This window comes from Glycine soja, chromosome 14 (assembly GCF_004193775.1).
Source record: "Glycine soja cultivar W05 chromosome 14, ASM419377v2, whole genome shotgun sequence".
NCBI classification, from domain to species: domain Eukaryota; kingdom Viridiplantae; phylum Streptophyta; class Magnoliopsida; order Fabales; family Fabaceae; genus Glycine; species Glycine soja.
Genome location: NC_041015.1, coordinates 3,175,166 through 3,193,434, shown reverse-complemented (window position 1 = coordinate 3,193,434; position 18,269 = coordinate 3,175,166). Strand labels below are relative to the sequence as shown.

The following is an 18,269-nucleotide window of genomic DNA, read 5'->3' as shown; positions in this document are numbered from 1 at the left end:
TTAATCCACCCTTTCAAACAACTTCGTTACTTAACAGAATTTGGGGACAATTGTGCCATCCACATTTAACCACACATGTCCCCCGAAATCTAAGAAATCAAGGTACTTTGCAAAATAATAAAGATTAATGCGGCATTGGCACGTAAACTAAGCACAAGGATAGAAGTGGGTGCAAATTAATAAATTTGATAAAAATATTCATAAATTTATATTAACGTGTATAAATTCCAACATTTTTAAAATAGCTCAATGAGAATAGGTTATAATTTTAACATCCAAAACCAATTTAGATTTTGTTCTTGAAAACAGTTCAGGTTAATGGAGTTATTGGATGAATCCAGACTATGTCCATAACACATAGTGCAATTAGTTATACTACCCTTTGAAACCAACTTGGTACCTGACTGAATTTGGTGACACATGTGCCACTTCATATGATAATTATCTAAACATGCCCCTTATATCTAAGAAATGAAGGTAGTTTCCAAAACATTAAATGTGGCATGGGCACGTTAAATAGGACAGAGAAGAGAATTGGGTGCAAATTCAGCCGGCTGACCAAACACTATCCTTTCATTGTCTCATAAATTGGCACTTGCTCTTTCAATGAAGACTAAAGAGGAACCATTCCAAATCACGCCCAAGGATTTGACTGTCGACTACAAAAAGACAAAGACAACGTGTCCCTTTGAAAAGACCCCACCACCCCACTAGCACACATTCAACATGATCACGCAATTGAATAGCCATGTAAATTGGCATATGCCAAACATACTTTGGATGGGACCATTTTTTCATTGAAAAGATAAGAAGCACAGCACATCAGATGAATGAGAAAGATGCAATGCAACAAAGGCTTTGCCAATTGCCTTTCTCTCATCTCATCCACCAAACTAATTTTTGTTCCCATAATAAAAGGGCCACATATTCTGATTCCTTATTCCTTAACTATGAATGTAGCAGATGATTTTATAAGAGAATAAAAATCTTTTATTTATATCACAGTCGTACATATGATATAAGTAACATAGGGCTAACACATAAAGAGACACATAAAAAGGGTTACATTATGGGAACACCCATGATTTATTAACCCATAATATAATGCCACCAGACCAGACCAGACCTCCCAAAGCATAAAATATCTAAGACCTAAACTATTACATGGGAAGAAAAATGCATTAACTGCTTTTTGAGTCAAGGGACTTTCACATGACCCTCTTTAATGACACAATAAAAGTCCGTGATACACGAGTTTCCCTCTTCGCATTTTCACTGGTACCAAATTGAAACCTCTTGCTGTTTTTGAAGAGAATCCATTCCTACTCCTTGTATATCCTCCTTGAAATCAAAGGATGACAAATCACAAGGGGAATTAAACATCAAATGGATATTATTGTTGTTGTGGTTGGTATCAAAAGGAGTGTTCATGTTCATGTTCATGTTCATGGTGGCCTTGAACCGGTCAAATTGACCTTCCTCTCGTGCAAACAAGTTCCCTTCCAACACCATTCCTTGACCAGGGAAAAAACTGTCCTGTCGTTGTAAGCTGGCCTGAGAAAGGTTATGATTTTCAGCAGTAACACAGTTGGTGGAGCTTAGGTTTTTGTTTCCTACAACATTTGTATCATAGATTGTCATAAGGTCACTAATCATTTTCTGGCCATCCTCAGGAACTCCAAGACCAGTTAGATCAAATGAAGGTGCAACCAAACTTGCAGACTGAGCTGTAGTGTTGGGTTGAACAAAGGACTGGGGGAATATGACTGGCTTAACCTCAGTAGCATGGAAATTGGGACCACCACCATAATCTGCAGAACTGTTTCTATATGCACAATTCAATTGATGATTGTCCCTAGCAGACCTATCATGGAAACCAAGGCGAACTTCGCTGTAAGGGCATTGGGGATGCTCGCATGTGTAGATTTTCTGATCCATCATCATGTTGAAGTCACTAGAAATCTTCCTCTTCCGGATGAAATCTAGGTTTGTGACAACATCTCCCTTCATGGGATGAGAAGGTTGCTGAATTGGCATCCTTCCCATCATTCTCTCCATCCCAAGGTTTGATGGATGAAGATGGTCGGGCTTCCGGTCCTCAACATCGAAGTTCGGCTCTTCTTCAGCCCCATCAACATCATACTCACTGCAATCGTTGATCACCATGGATCCATTAGCTACAGCAGAGGAAAATGGAGGGCAATAATCAGGGTAAAGCTCTCTAGCCAAGGCTTCCTCTTGGTTGATGATGGCAAGCCAGGTTGCACTTTCCTTTGCTGTCATTTTGTCTTGAAGGCATTTGGACTGCCTCACAAGCTTGCGAATTTTGGCGATATCAGGGGACATATGCTTGATGACTGCAGTGAGAACACCAACCTTCCACGCCTTCTTTAAGTCATGTGGTTTCTTGTAAGGTGGAGGGCCTTGATCTTTAGGTAGACCAATTTGAGGCCACCATTCTTCATTCCCAGTTGGCCACCATGGTGGAGGAACACCCTTCTCTAGTGGGAACCTCCTCTGAGGAGGATCACAGTGCTGCATAAGTGCTGACAAGAGAGAACCCAAGGTTGTGTCCTGTAACTCTTGCAAGGTGTGTGGTGTAGGACCAATGGAATTGCATCCATCATTCTTTCCAGGAATTGCATTATCGGCTTGATACTTGGCTATGGCAGCAGGACCATTTCGATCAAACCTGACCTTATCCTTCCACCATTCGCGAAGATTATCTGATGCTCCGGTCACTGGCTTCCCCTTCTCAGGAATTATCCCATAAACAAACCCTTGTGCCTTGCAAACCTCCATCATCTTCAGCATGTACTTCAGTATTCCATCTTGGGCTCTTGACATCTTTTTCCTCCTTGCCTGCTCTTGGGATTGCCTTTGCTTTGCTGCATCAGTCCCTTCCTTGGACTTGGTTTGTTCTTTCAATCGCTTGAGACGCATTTTGTCCCTCCACATCCTCTTCTCGAGTTCATCCACATCAATTTCTTCATCACTGTAGTCATCCTCAACTACAGGATCCGGTTCAGTTTGTCTCACAGCAATATCCCCATCCCCAAGAGAACCACATAACATATCCAAATCGCCACAGAATCCCATATCTTCAAACATCATCATCTTTTCCCAGGTAAATCTCCAGAAAAAGAGGGTTCAAACTATGACCTTTCAAATGAAGTAACAAACTGGGCTCCAAATTTCACCCCCTTCAACACTATACACCAACTCAATTTGAAAATTTCTAAAAGGCTTCTAATGGCCTTTACACCTGCCAAAAGTCAAAAACAGGGAACAATTGAGACGGTGCAAAGATCAAATGATACTTTCCAGATGAAGCGAATATCAACATTCAAAAGCATAAAATCTATATCAATATCTTGTATGAGATTCACTAGCCACCCGATTTTCACCAGCACATTTTTTCTTTCATTCTCATCCAGCCATATTGGATATAGGCTAAAAAGTAAAATCTAAAGTTGCCTTATCACCTATATTGCATAGCTACAATACAAATACATCAATAATTTCAAAGCATCGACGCATCATATCACTAAATGAAATCTCAAAATTCTCGTTTTCCCCCTAAAACACCATTCATCAAAACAGTTACTGGATCAGGATTATTCTGATTGAATAGATCCAAATCACCCAAAAATTTAAAAATGAAAATAGTCAAAATACAAGCACCAAAAGCACATGCCATGGTTCAACGATTATTTAAAAAATGAAAACATCGCTCATCAACCCATCATCAAACATATGACGACTGAAAGGTTTCAAAATTTTCTTTCCCAAAACAGATGAGGAAACAAATCAAACCAGCCATCAACAAAGGATTTAAGGCCAAACCAATCACTCAGAAACCCCAAAACACTATAAATAGCAACAGTCAGCAAAGAATACATACATATATACACACACCCACACACACACACACACATATATATATATCAACTGAAGATCAGAAGGCTAAGAAAAAGACTAAAACATAGCAAATCATAGTGTAAAAATAGTACCAACAAAAAAAGAAAAAACACACAACAAAAACAAAAAGGCCAGAATTTTATAGACCAAGCAGCAATCAAGAAGTAACTGAATAATGAAAACGGGAATTTTTTCTTCATGAGGGGAACCTTACCAGAAGATCCAGACGTGGGTTTTCTCGTGTGATGACCAAAGTTCAATAGGAGGAGAAGAAGAAGAGAACTTTTGTAGACCTTAAGCAGAAAAAAAGAGATGGAAGAAGAAGAAAGAAGAGAAAAGAAGGAGAGGAAGGTGGGAAGAAAGAGTGAGTGAGGAAAGGAACAGAGTGTTGAGCATTATCTTGCTTTTATTATTGGTCATGGTGGTGTGCTCTTGGTGAACGTGAAGTGGGGGTGTCATTCATTATTGGTGGGATTAAAACATAGATAAAAAAGCCCAAATATGTGGAGTAATTCAAGTTTCAGAGATACTTATAACATTGGCTAGGTTAATCCCATCCTAACCTTGGGAAATCGGTTATTGGTATTTATTAAATCATCAATTATGACATGATGTGTGAATATGATTAATGAAGTTTCAGTTTTAGTTTTTTTTACTTTGTTTTAGTTGTGTGTGGGGTCCGTGTGCGTACAGTAGTTTATTGAAACATGACCAATAACAAAAGTTCACTTACATTAGTAACAGACACCAATACAAGGTTACAAATCTCAATTAAAGTAGACAAATGGCAAGGTACTGATTAGGAATCTTAAAGTTAAAAAAAAATTATTAAAGGATAAAAAATTATATTATTTATGATTACTTTTGTGTTTTTTTATGATTTTTGTAATATTTTTTTTAGTTCTTTAATTAATATCTAAGCACACAGGTTAATAAAAAACTTTAAAATAGTATATTTAGTGAAATAACAACAGACGTATTGTATTTTTATTATAGTATAAGGTTGTGTTAAATAGTCAGTTAAATAACTAAGACATCTAAAATGATTTGCCTATAATGATACAGAGTAAGATTATCTTCCAAAATTATGTGTATTTGAATTTAAAAATATTCTTAAATAATAATATAATATTAAAGAAAAAAAAAACTAAAATGCCCATGTCAAAAAGTCAAGAAAGACAAAATAATTTCCACATTCCCAATCTATCTTTTAATATAATTAAATAATATTTAATTAATTAATCTATCTATCTATCTATTAGTCTTTTATTAATATAATTCAGGCTTTCTAAGAGGACACACCAGTCACTTATATAAGGACCTACCCTTAAACTCTACACTGCCAAAGCTCTTCAGCGCTCAACGTACGCATCTCTCACTTTTTTTTTTAATGGAACCGCTCATCCCCTATGAGGTACTAAGGTTTTGTTTATTTAGTTGCAAGAGATAACTGTTTCCATTTAAGAACATGTAATTTTGAAGAGGATTAACTGTGATAAAACTATAATTAAAAAATGTTAATTATTTTGATTTGGGTTTGGAGTCCACTTAACTGAAGAATAATAGTCCTATGTTAAACAATTAATAATTATATTTCCTATTACGAATTCAAAGGACATATATATACAACAACTCTATTTTATTTTTACTTCTTATGTCATACAAAATAATATATTAATGTTATACTTGTACTGCAGAATATGTTCAAACAAAGCAAGTCAGTGAGAAGATTGATATATTCAGCCTTGTGGGTATACTGTTGGAGTTGCCAAGTGGTAAAGAATTGATGAGCACTCATCTCTTTCGGAGTGGGCATGGCGCTGTATTTTGGTTAATTATTGTTAATGCTAATATATATGTATAAGCAATTTATTTTATTTTTTAGTCCATGTTGTTAGTTCTCTAACAGAGGTGTAAAACCGTCATAAAGTAGGAACACAGGAACTAAAACTTAAAAAAGATCCAGTCCAAGATCAGAAGTTGGAACAACCATTGAGAGACTTTGAGGGTTCCATTGGGGGTTGTACTCATGCTACTTCCTTAGTTTATTCACTCCTAGCCACACCTCTTCATTAGGAGTACCCAATGAAGATTATTAAATTAGAATTATATATACATAATGAAGCTAATTAAGCATGTGACACACATATATTTAATATCGTTAATATCATTAAATAGAGAGATAAAATAACTAAAACTTAAGGTTTTAAAAAATTACTATTAATTTTTATAAAACAAAAAAGATTACATAAACTAACAAAAACGACTAACATAATTTTTCAAAAAATGTCTTAAAAATTACTTTAGACTTCAATAATCATTGAGTCACCTCTGTGCTAAACCATAAACCTTAAATACTGTACCTGAATATACAAAAGAGTTGTCGCAGCTCGGAATCACCTAGAAAGAGTGGCAGTTTGGTGACAAGTTCAGCTACAATTGAGATGCAATTAGTATTATTAGAAAAGCCTCTACAACTCTTCCTAATATACAAACCAGAAGATCTTTGAATCCTCATGTTCTAACCAAATATGCAGCCAACGGACCACTTGTTGACTGTTGAGTAATGGGTAGCTCCCAAGAGGACTTTAGGAGCTCTATACCACAGGATTAGTATCTGAAAATAGATACATATATTGGCATACAGAGGTTTAATATTAACCAAGGTAGAGAAAAATAGACACAACAAAAAAAATTCTCTTTTTACCTCATGTGTGTATTAATTGCTTGATTGGCACTGAATTGAAAATGTTTGAGCTAGTCCAAGATCAGCCATTTTAAGCATCACGGTTTTTTGGGTCCGTAAGAGCAAGAGGTTATGAGACTAGTCTTTTTTTTACCAATAAATATTAATTATTAATTTATTAGGTTTTTTTTTAGAAAAAGAGATCAAATCTATGAATTTTTCCTTATTTTCTTATTTCATAATTACCAAATTAATCTTATATAAAATCGGTTGTATTACTAATTGTTCTATTCTAAAGATGAAATTTAGATATGGGTGTAAAATTCCTTAAAAAAAAGGAAACCTGAACGACATGGTTAATAAAGTAGAAAAATATTTTAATATAAAAATAGTTAATTAAAATAATTAATATTTAAAAATATATCAAATGCTTAAGAGAATATTTTATAAAAAAATTGCATTTAAATTATATGTTATCATCTTAATGACATTGACCTCCATATTTGTATCTAAATTTCGGCCACTGATTGTATAAGTCTATAAGAGTTCATCAACCAAATGAAAAAATTTATATAGTATTTATTAATCATGTTATTCTTTTATCTTATTCCTCCTAAATGAAAACTTAAATAAAAACAGTGGTAGCATATCTTGCCAGCCAACTATTTAGGTGACAAGTTTAGTACACGTCAATATAATAAATATCGGTAAATTTTATATACTATCTTGTTTAATGAATCAATCATCATCTTACAATATGCAAGATTGTGTGATCCTGATCTCTAACATTGTATTCACCAAAAAAAAAAATCTTACATTGTGTTTACAAAGGTATAACAACATTTAGGAGAAACCAACCAGGAAAAGGCTTTCATATACACAAAAATATCCAAACACATAAGAAACAATGGTTAGGCATGTATTTTATTTTATTTTTCGAATCATTGGGCATGAATGGTACTTCTAACTAAAAAATTAATTTTGTCTATATATAACAAATCCATATTTCAAAGTACATTTCCCTTTTAAAAGAAAACATTCAAATACACATTAATTTGTGTGACACTAATTAAATGTTTAACTTTGACCTCAACCTCAACAATTAATATGGCTCATATTTAATGGCACAATTTTGATGTTTAACGCATCATAACTTGAAATACTTTTCTGAAAAGTGAAAAACAACAATCTTAAAGAGTTTCATTTGTGGTCTTCCCAAATCCCATATCGATCATCAATGTGGTAAATGTTTTTTCTTCTCGTTGTATCAGTTTTTAAACATTTTTCAATTCAGATCTTTCAAATAGTGCACACAGTTCAACAATATTGGATACCCCTCCAAAAAATCAGATAATCTAATATCATGCTACATTATATAGTTTATACGGTAAATAAGACTAGGATCCTTGCAGGTTGTTGCAGTCTTCTTTGTGATCAATCATATTTTCTTATTTTTAATATAAATTTGAAAGTCATATATAAGTAAGAATGCTAATGATTTAATGGAAGAAAAGAAAACTACGATTTACTATTCAGTGTTATCTTAATCTGTAGTTAAAATTGAACTTGATTTTGGCAGACATATTTTATATTGGATGACATTTTATTGGATGGAGCCATGCAGGAGACTAGCAAGAGAACTACCCTGAGACTGATGATAAATGCACAGGTAATTTTTGTTATTATGTTTTCGATTTCTATTTATCATAACTATCATATTTTGGACAAAATTTGGATGTAATGTTCTAAGTACTTTTTTGTGGTAGTCTTTAATCACAATAGGGTCTGATTTTGATCATTTACATTAGGATTTACACTAAAACTCAGCATAAGTTACTAAAGTGAAAGTCTAATTGTAATTTAAGAGTAGCAGTAATTAAAAACATTAAAGGAATTGCATCTTAATTTTATCCTCATATTTTATAATTAACCTCGTGTTTCACAAAATTCTGATCTTATGGTAATGAGTTCCAGGAGGATTCAGTGGAAACTGCCAAAGAGGAAGCCAGCTCATTGAGTAATATAATCGCTCAAGCCACCAAGTAAGAGCATCATTGGGGATTGAAATTATGTTACATAGGCGGCAGCACAAAGTTTTCATGCGGGTGAAAATTTGTTCTATAGAAAAATCATTTAAAAAAGCTATAATAAATGGTTTTATTAGTTGATTTTTTAATAGAGCTACAATACATATTAACTCATACCTGGGCTATACCGCTAATGAATAAAGCTTGGTTATTATTTTATTGAGATTGAAAACTTGTTTCTGTTCAATTGTTTGTCACTCTATGATTATCCATTGACTATAGTATGCATCTAATGATCTCATTTAAAGTTTAAATAGTATACTATATTGCCTAGTACGTAAAAGCAGCAGAACCCAGTGACATTCTTTCGTATGCTTACCATATCATAGCATTCTCATGAGTTTACTAGTTCAATTTTTTTATTCTTTGGTTGTGATTCCTAAGAATTCGACCAAAAGTGTTTGATTTATATGAAAAGTTCTCATCGTTTACAAAGAATATCTCATGAATGTTCATCAAAATCATTTATTAGGAATATCTTGTTAATGTGTTAATTAGGTATTCCCAATAATCTGTGCAATTTAAACTTAAAACCTCATATATCAACTACTCAAATCTGTCACCATTAACTCACTTTTTTCATGTTCATCTTTAACCTTAAATTCAAAGTTCAAACCACACTAGCTAATCAACTAGAATTGTTAGTATCCCATATATAAATGAAACTTAGCATTGGCCTGCAAATTTATTAGCATATTTATCCAAACACACTCAACTGATCACACATTTCTCATAAATTTTTTTAGTAGAACAAGGCATGACTACCTTACATGAGGTAGTCAGCATGCCTTGCTAACTCACAATAAAAGCACAACAAGACTACACAAACAAAACAATGAAGGGAAGAAGACACGAAAGAAAGTTAAACTAAACAAACTAAGGACAAACACATGTGTGGCTAGCTGCTAGTTTCAGTTGTGTTCCTTATTCAGGAACTTCTTGAGAATGCCACATGCAAAAGCATCCCTAGGTATAGTACTCGTCACGTTTTGAACAGCCTCAGCAAAAATGACACCCATTCCCATGTGCAAATGAGGCTCAATGTGGCAATGGAAGGCCCAAACTCCAGGATTATCTGCCTTAAACCTCAAAGCAGTCCAACCATGAGGGAATATCACTGCAGTGTTCCTCAATGGTGGGTTCTTCAAGTTGAATTTGGAATCATCACCTTGTTTGAATTTCCCATCTCCATACCCTAAAATCCAAAAGTCATGCCCGTGCAAATGCCAAGGGTGAATCTCACTGTTTTTGCCCTTCATTACATTAGCATTTTGGAGTATCACATCAACAACTTGGTTAAACTGAAACATGTAAACCCCACTTCCAATTTTTGCATTAGGGTTCAAGGGAGGTTTCAAGATGTCATAATCCATTGAGAAATTGTCAGGTGGACTTTTTGGGTCAAAGGCACCATTCACATTAAACCTAATGGAGCCTAGGTAAGGAGTTGTTGGCAATGCTAGTGAGACATTGTTAATGGCCCATTTAGTGTATCCATCAACAAGGTTTTGTGTGTTGAGAAGGAAAAGCCTACGATCATAGTGTTGTGGAGGTTGTTCCGTTCCCTTTAGGGCAAGAATTTTGTAAGTGAATGCCTTGCTACGATTATAATCATCCCATTGAGGTGTGATGGGTGGTGGAGAAGTGGGAAAAACTGAGGCAGAGATTGTTTTGTAGTTTAGGATAGTTAAACCTTGTGGGGTGTTGGGTGGTCTTCCTCTCACACCAACTGAAATCCAATAGTTTTTCTTTGGGTCTTGATTTGTTGTAAGGAGAACCGAGTAACTTTCACCAGAATATATGTCTATGTCATCAACGATAAATGGTTTCACATAGTTTCCATCAGCTTCCACCACCACCAATTTGTGATCCTATAAGCACAAAGAAATTAAAAGCATGCAACACATTTCAATGTTCTTCATGCTGAAACTAATTACGTATATATACAACTGCACATATACATATTGAAGTAGAGTTTTTACAAAGATTATGGATTAGTAAGTATAATTCAATCATGACATAAAGTGCAAATGCATATATAGGTAACCAACTGTCTAAATGATACTAGCATCAATTTCAATTCTACATACTAATACAAAGAATTTTGTTATCTCTGTTTTGTCACCAAAACTTCAATATTAAATTAAAGATAAAAAAAATGGATGAAATCCAAAAGATAATAGGCATTTCGATTTTTCGATAACAGAAAAAAAAAATATGCGAGCTGAGATGTATAAAACCTTTTACCCATTTAATAATTTAATATTTTCTTACAGATTTTACCCATTTAATATTTTCTTACAGATTTTACCCATTTAACATAATAACTTAAAGTTACCAATGGTGTGATATGATCAATAAATAATTATATTTCTTAAGTATGTAATAGTAAAGAGTTTTAAAAAACAATAATAACTAATTTCTTAATGTTTTGAAAATTTTTATATTTAACGTGGTATTATAGCCTCCTCAACTATACGGTGTGCGTGGCATATATAAAACCTTTAGTATAAACTTTAATTTTAACAGAAATTAAGTCCTCATAGGCTTGTACAATTTATTTTTTCTTTTTCCGCGATCGTCGTGCAATCAACAAAAGTTGAACTTTGTGTTCAGTTTGAAAAGAAGAAAAAAAAATTGAGAAAAAAATATGAATAAACATACATTTTTTTTTTATTAAGTGATGAAGTTTTATAGCTAGCTCCTCCATGCAACCATGTGACCACAAGTATGGGGCCTGGGCCAGGGATTATAAACGGACAAGGTAGTAAAATGCCAAGTAAATACCTTTTGTCTTCTCTGTCACCAATCTAGTACAGCGGCAGTGCCATCTCTATCATATTTTATGGAAATATTTTTTGCAACATTTTTTTATTTTTCCTGGCCAGCGAAAATAAATACTTGGTTTAAAAAAATACTATTTTAGTTCTCCATGTCTCGTATGAGTATTAAATTTATATTTATAATTTATAAGAATAATTTTTATATTATTTAAATTTCAATATATTATTAATTATTTAGTTTAAATTTTGATAATTATATGTTAGTAAATATGTAAATAAATAATTTACGCAGTTTTTAAGTATTACAATTGATTTAAAATTCTATAATTGATTTAAGATTCTATTTTAAATAGAATAAAATAAATAAATATAAAATTTGTATTAATTGAATTATTAAATTATTTGGAGAGAATCAGCATGAGATATTAGGTGGTATCATCTTATAGAATAAAATATATATATATATATATATATAATAAATTATTAGATTTTTTATATTTTTATATAATAAAATTACTTACTTTAATTTCATTAAGTTGTCATCTTTCATCTCCTTTTACTTACCATCAGATTGTGTAGAAAAGAATTAAAAATATATAAAACTCACATTTTTGTTGCTTTTATAAATAATTATATTATATATTATGCTACATAATACATAAACATTTTGTTTTTACAAATTCAAGGTAAGATGCTGTATGGAACTCGGGTTATTAAAGTTAGCCTAGTCTGACATTTGTCCTGGACGTATGTGTCACATGCAGGTTTATATATAGAGTTTGTCTTGATATTAATAGGCAAATGCTAACTTGGTTAAGAAACTAAAACTAAAAAGTTTTCTATTGGATTGGTAATAAAAAGTGTTAAAAATGCTAACAATATTAAAAATAGTTAAAATATAAAACTAGTTGTTATCCAAAACATAAAATATAAAACTAGCATGATGCATGCTAGTACCTCTATAAATTTCATGGAACAAAATATACATATGATAAGAAACTTACCCCAATGGCCAAGTTGAGAGATGCCAAGGAAGTGGTACTAGCAATCCTGATCCTGTAGGTCTTGTTTGGATCGACATGGAGAATCTGAGGTGCACATTGTTCGTTACCTCTGAACTTGCATTGGGGCAAGGAGGTCTTAATAAGACTAGCTGCCAAGGAACAATTGTATTGTCCTCTCCCATTAATAAGCAAAGACTGAAAAAGTTAAATGTTTGAAAGGTGAGAAAATTCTTTCCATTCAAATACCTATTGGCTGGAATCTTGCATAGGTACAACAATAACTAAATTAAGGAAGTAGTGTAGGTGGCTTTCTTTGGTTACTTCTACTTCTAGAGCTAGCCTCACCTTGCTGTTACTCTATGGAGTGAATTAGATATTAAAAGATAATTAAGAGGAAAAAATGAAGATTTTTTTTTTTGTATGCATGTGATTGCAAATTAGTATCTCCCTAAACTGATTTTTTTATACACATCAATCATGATTCGAACGCTTAAGTCTTAGCCCTAGTCATCACTTGAACCATTGTTGGTAGGAACAAGTGAAGATACTATCACTCTTCGCGACATTGTATTTCTCACAATAAAATTCGGTATAATAGTTATAATTAAAAACTCTGAATAATATTTGCAAGTAACAATGAAATAATTACAATCATTTAAAAAAAAATTGGTAACAAATAGGAAAGGGAAAACAGGAAACTGAAACAGGCTTTTAAGGCCTTACAAAATTCGCTTTACTTATAAATATTAGTTTAGATTTTATACTCTTCTTCAATTGTTTAGAGATTAATGTTTTCTTATTGAGTTAGATTTTAAAAAAATCAATAGTAATTTTAACGAGATTTTGACTTTAATTTCTTTTGAATACAAAAATGGATCAAACACGTGATACTTTTCTACATATGATGTATATTTAGCATTCTTGTATTATAAAGAATTTAATTTTGATCCTGTTAAAAAAGCTAACTTTGATCATTTTGTGTATGACTTTTGAAATTATTATTATAAAACTTAACCATCTTATTAACCATGAGAATTCTTAATTAATCAATAATGTAAAAAAATATGTATACTATTTCTAAATTCTAATCAAATTCTTATAAATATTGAATTTTGTGACCGGGCTATTAGACAAAATCGAATGGGCGTATCCCATGTTTCTTCTATAAAATAGTATAATTTATCTTTTTTTCTTTCAGAAATACTAATAGCTAGTTTTATTTTATTATATAAAATCTTGGGACCTATATATATAAGCAAATGATAAGTAGTATCTTGAAAACCTGATTTGGCAATGGATTTATTGTTTATATAAAAAGACACGTGGCAATGCATAAAATAAAGATTATCGTGAACATTAGTGTTAAAATCTAATTGTCTTCTTATTGGAAATTCCTTAAATACTTACAAAGTAAATGAATTTCTGGTTGAAAATTGAATATGTTGATTTAGCTAGGGAGAAGACTTGTTTGCACAAAAATCCAATATGTGCCCACTTCCACTAGCGGGAGATGAACAGTCCATTTATGTTTTCTATTTTCCTTTTGCTCAGCAGGGACAAGGACAATACAGGTGTTTCTAATTCGTTTTCAAGGTTAGATTTTGATCTGCAATGAATTTGGATTCACACGTTCAAGATATTTCATGATCCATTTTTATATTCTTACATCACATGTGGGAGATAAGCTGACATATGATATGTCCTTATACCTCATTGATAATCCTGTTTTTATTTATTTACATATATAACAACGTAAGAGAAGAAAACAAAATAATAATAGAAATAATATAAAAATACTATTTTTTTCATCCGAACAAAATATTTTTCACTTTATTTCTCTTTTATTTTTATCATTTCTATTTATTTTCTTCAAATGCATTTCTTCTCTATTTCACTGTTAATTCAGATATAAGATAATGAAGAGAAAAAATAAATTACAACAACACACCTCATTAGATTTTTTCATATTACACACAATACTTCTCATTTTCTAATGTTTATCACAACTTTTCTTAGATGGATGTTAGTGTAATACTTGTCGGTGTAATATATATTTTTTCAAACATTTAAAGGGGTTAATACAGAAATAGCTAGAAAAAGAGTAATATCGTGTGTAATTAAAAAAAAAAGTTCAGGGTGTTGGAGTATAATTTGCTAAAAATAAAATGATACTATGTGTGTTTTGTTCGATTTACCTGAGGTTCATTAATCCATCTGAATGGCATGGAGGAGAGACCAACCTCTTGAGAATGTGTGCTTTTGTGCCACCAATCACTCAGCAAAAGGTTGAACTCACCATCATAATGGAATGGCTCCTTTTTTCCCTTTGGCAAATTCACTATCAGAGAACCATACAGTCCTGCTGCTCTTTGCATACCAAAGTGTCCATGATAGAAGTATGTACCCGGCTGCACCACGTTTAATTTTACCCATGGATATTACAACATTAACTCATATATAATTTGCATACATTGACCATCATATGCATAACACATGCATATTTAAAAAAAAATGCAATATACTGTAAAAAAAATATTAAGTCTGTTTTTATTAGTATAACATTTTTTTAAATAAAAAATAGTAAGAGATGTTTTTGGTGTCTCAAAATATTTCAGAATATTAATTTTAATCCATATAGAAATTTAATAGGTTTTCAGCCTCTACTTTTATCCAAAAACACATGTTTTTAGTTCCTAATTAAAGACTAAAATCATATCACTTTTTGATAATTATAGGGACTAATTATAGGAACTAAAACTAATATTTCAAAATAAAGATAATGTTACATATACCATAAGTACTTATAGCTTTCTTTTAAGGGATAAGTACTTATAGCTAGCACATGAAACAAAATGAAGAGATAAACGTATAGTATGTATATACCCTGTCAACTGTAAATGTGTAATTAAAAGTTTCTCCGGGAGCAATAGCACACTGTGAAATGGCAGCAGTTCCATCAGCCCAAGGTGTTCCATACTGCAACATACACAACACACCCCAAAAAATGTATAAGTTTAATATTCGATCATATTTCTATATGCATGTCTAGAGAGAGAGAGAGAGAAAAAAAAAAGTATATATAAAAACCTGTCTAATTCCATGCCAGTGAATAACTGTTCCCTCTGTGGAGAGCTTATTGGTGAGTAAAATCTCAAGGGTGTCTCCAGCTTCAGCTGTGATGGTTGGGCCAGGAAACTGGCCATTGATTCCCATCACAACGTGCTCATGGCAATCTGGCTCACGATACATGTACTCTACGTTAAACCTAATACGGTGCCTTACAGCTCCTAGTGATAGTTGCAACAAAGACAACAAAATGCACCATAAGGTTAGAGCTTTAAAGCTCATTATATTGTTATTGCTTTTGCTCATAGCTAGAGCCTGAATTGAATTAGAAGAGGAGGAAGTTGTCAAGGATTTATTAGAAGCTGTTGATCTACTATGTAGGTTGTGGCATTATAGGGCCTAGTGAGTGGGTTTGTATATATAGAGAATGGAGGCAATACATTATAGAGAGGTAGACTTAATCTATCACATTTAACACGTTGCAATGTGATATGTTTTCAACTTTTGTGTTATAAATTTTTATTTTTATTCTTGAATTAATCTAAAAATATCTCGTAGACAAATGTTAGTTTTATAATATTTTATACAAAAGGCTACAGAAATAAAAACAAAAGATAAAAACATGTGATGGGTTGAATAGTACAAACATGTGATGGGCAGAATATATATATATATATATATACATGATGTGCTTTTAACATATTTAGATTTTTTTAAGATCATGCATCTTCTCTTGAAAGTAATTCTATTAAAATAAGTACGATTATCCTAAGTAATAATGTTTTTTTTAATATTTAATGTAATTTCTTATCTAAAACTACAGGAAAACACAGTTAAGTTGGATAACATTTGGTAATCCAATGCATATGTGACTGTTAACAATATACATGTAAGAGATAAGGACTAAAATGACAATAATTAAATAAATTTAATTATTTATCTTTGATGTGTATATCATCAATTGTCAACGCATCAATTGTCAAGTATTATTAAATTGTGCGTCATCAATTGCATTAAGGAAATAACATATCATGTAAGCACAAACATTAACAGTTATGTTAAAGATAATACTAAAGTGAAAGAATTAATTTTACTTTAATTTCAAATTTGGATCCATACATGCAAGATATTCCATCTTCTATTTTTATATACTTAAATCACATGCGGGAGATTGGTACATCAAGCTAGCATATGATATGCCCTTTCACTATATGCCTTAAGAGAGAAGAATTATACGATGTGTGTGTTTGTTTGATTTAATTGAGGTTCGTTAACCCATTTGAAATTCTGAATGGCTTGGAGGAGAGGCCAACTTCTTGCGTATGTGTGGTCAACCGCTTGCACATGTGTGCTTTTGTCTCACTAATGACTTAAACAAAATTTGAGTTGTTAAATTGCCCATTGATTCCCATCACGATGTGCTCACATCAGACTTGTAATATTCACATCTCCTAATGATAATGAAACAAATTCAACCAAATGGTTAGAAGTAAGAGGTTTGAAGTTCATTATGATATTGCTTTTGCTCGGAGATTGATGAAGTTGCAACAAATAATTAAACTGGAAAATATGGGAATTAAAAGGTTTGATCATCTATGTAGGTTATGGTGCATTGTGGAGGTTGGCTTGTATGTATATTCAGTGAGAGATGCACTATAGATATTAGACATTTGGCTAAGCATTTTACAAATTTGATGTTAAATGGAGTGTGTTTGGAAGCATGATGAATCACAACGAAAAATCACGGTATCCTTAAAGTTATTTGCTGGCATGGTAGAAAAAAATGGTGAGACACTATAGTTTTCTTAAATTTTTTAAAAACCAAACATGCTAGAAATTGATTTTTGCATGTTTAGAAGCGCATCATGTGACTTTTAAAATAAATGCAAGATCTATGGTATCATATGGAAGGGATGCTATCAAATCTCCTACATATGTAAGTGACCATGTCTAATACAAAAATCATGTCAAATATACTTAGGATATCTTTAATGACCAAAACTTAATTAAGATACTCACTGAGTATTTTAGAACATATGAAATTATTTTTTATTCTTAAGAAACTTTGGAGATGAATTACTTATAAAATAGTCAGGTCAAAACTTAAGAAACTCATCATGCTAATTAAACTTGCTCTAATAACAAAAATAAAAATAAAAAGAAATTTTATTCTAAGAAACTCAGCAAGCATCTTTCATTAAAGATGACCTAAAATAATACCCAAGTTATAATAATACACATCTAAAATGAGTCTGACGTGACACTAAAGCCAATATATGTTTTACCAAAAACTTTGGTAACGTTAAAGTAACCTTGAATGAAATAACATATTTGGGTAAGTGTTTAGGACGTTAAATGCATGTTTAGTTTAGATATTATTATTTAAAAATCTTAAAATTGATAAAATAAATAAATTACCAACGTCTTTTGTATGTGAAATAATTTTTCTTGGCTACTAGTCGTCATTTTGTATAAAATTGTTTGTTATTTATCGCTCAGAGAGTTCAATTGCAATCGTTATTTTCTACCTACGGACCCACTACAATGGCCATTTTGTTGTTTGTTTTTTTGTTTTTTTGTCAAGAATGGTAGTTTTCAGCCCAGTTTGCGTCTGGTACTGCTTGTTGTATTGGCAAGGCTTAGGCCCACAATACTCGAGTTTGTCTGTATAAAGTTTGTACATGATGGAACAATTTCGTTGGAGGGAACAATTCAAGATCAA

At 32.1% G+C, this 18,269-nt stretch overlaps 2 protein-coding genes and 1 long non-coding RNA gene across 3 annotated transcripts; 1 reads left to right on the top strand and 2 right to left on the bottom strand.

The window, feature by feature from the left end:
- Positions 1-967: 967 nt before the first annotated feature.
- On the bottom strand, positions 968-4,438 carry LOC114385442 (ETHYLENE INSENSITIVE 3-like 1 protein). Its single transcript, XM_028345519.1, has 2 exons — positions 4,136-4,438; positions 968-3,265 (listed from the first exon to the last, which is right to left on the bottom strand). Exon 2 carries the CDS (start codon positions 3,115-3,117, stop codon positions 1,273-1,275), a length of 1,845 nt encoding a protein of 614 aa, XP_028201320.1. The 5' UTR covers positions 3,118-3,265; positions 4,136-4,438; the 3' UTR covers positions 968-1,272.
- A 3,331-nt stretch (positions 4,439-7,769) lies between these two features.
- On the top strand, positions 7,770-8,668 carry LOC114384588. The gene is made up of 3 exons (XR_003660730.1): positions 7,770-7,849; positions 8,187-8,276; positions 8,582-8,668. It is a non-coding gene; the product is annotated as an uncharacterized LOC114384588 (long non-coding RNA).
- Positions 8,669-9,350: 682 nt separating this feature from the next.
- On the bottom strand, positions 9,351-15,951 carry LOC114384252 (L-ascorbate oxidase-like). Its single transcript, XM_028343909.1, has 5 exons — positions 15,569-15,951; positions 15,365-15,457; positions 14,677-14,889; positions 12,482-12,676; positions 9,351-10,565 (listed from the first exon to the last, which is right to left on the bottom strand). The coding sequence occupies exons 1-5, from the start codon at positions 15,851-15,853 to the stop codon at positions 9,606-9,608; spliced, it is 1,746 nt and encodes a 581-aa protein (XP_028199710.1). The 5' UTR covers positions 15,854-15,951; the 3' UTR covers positions 9,351-9,605.
- Positions 15,952-18,269: the final 2,318 nt, after the last annotated feature.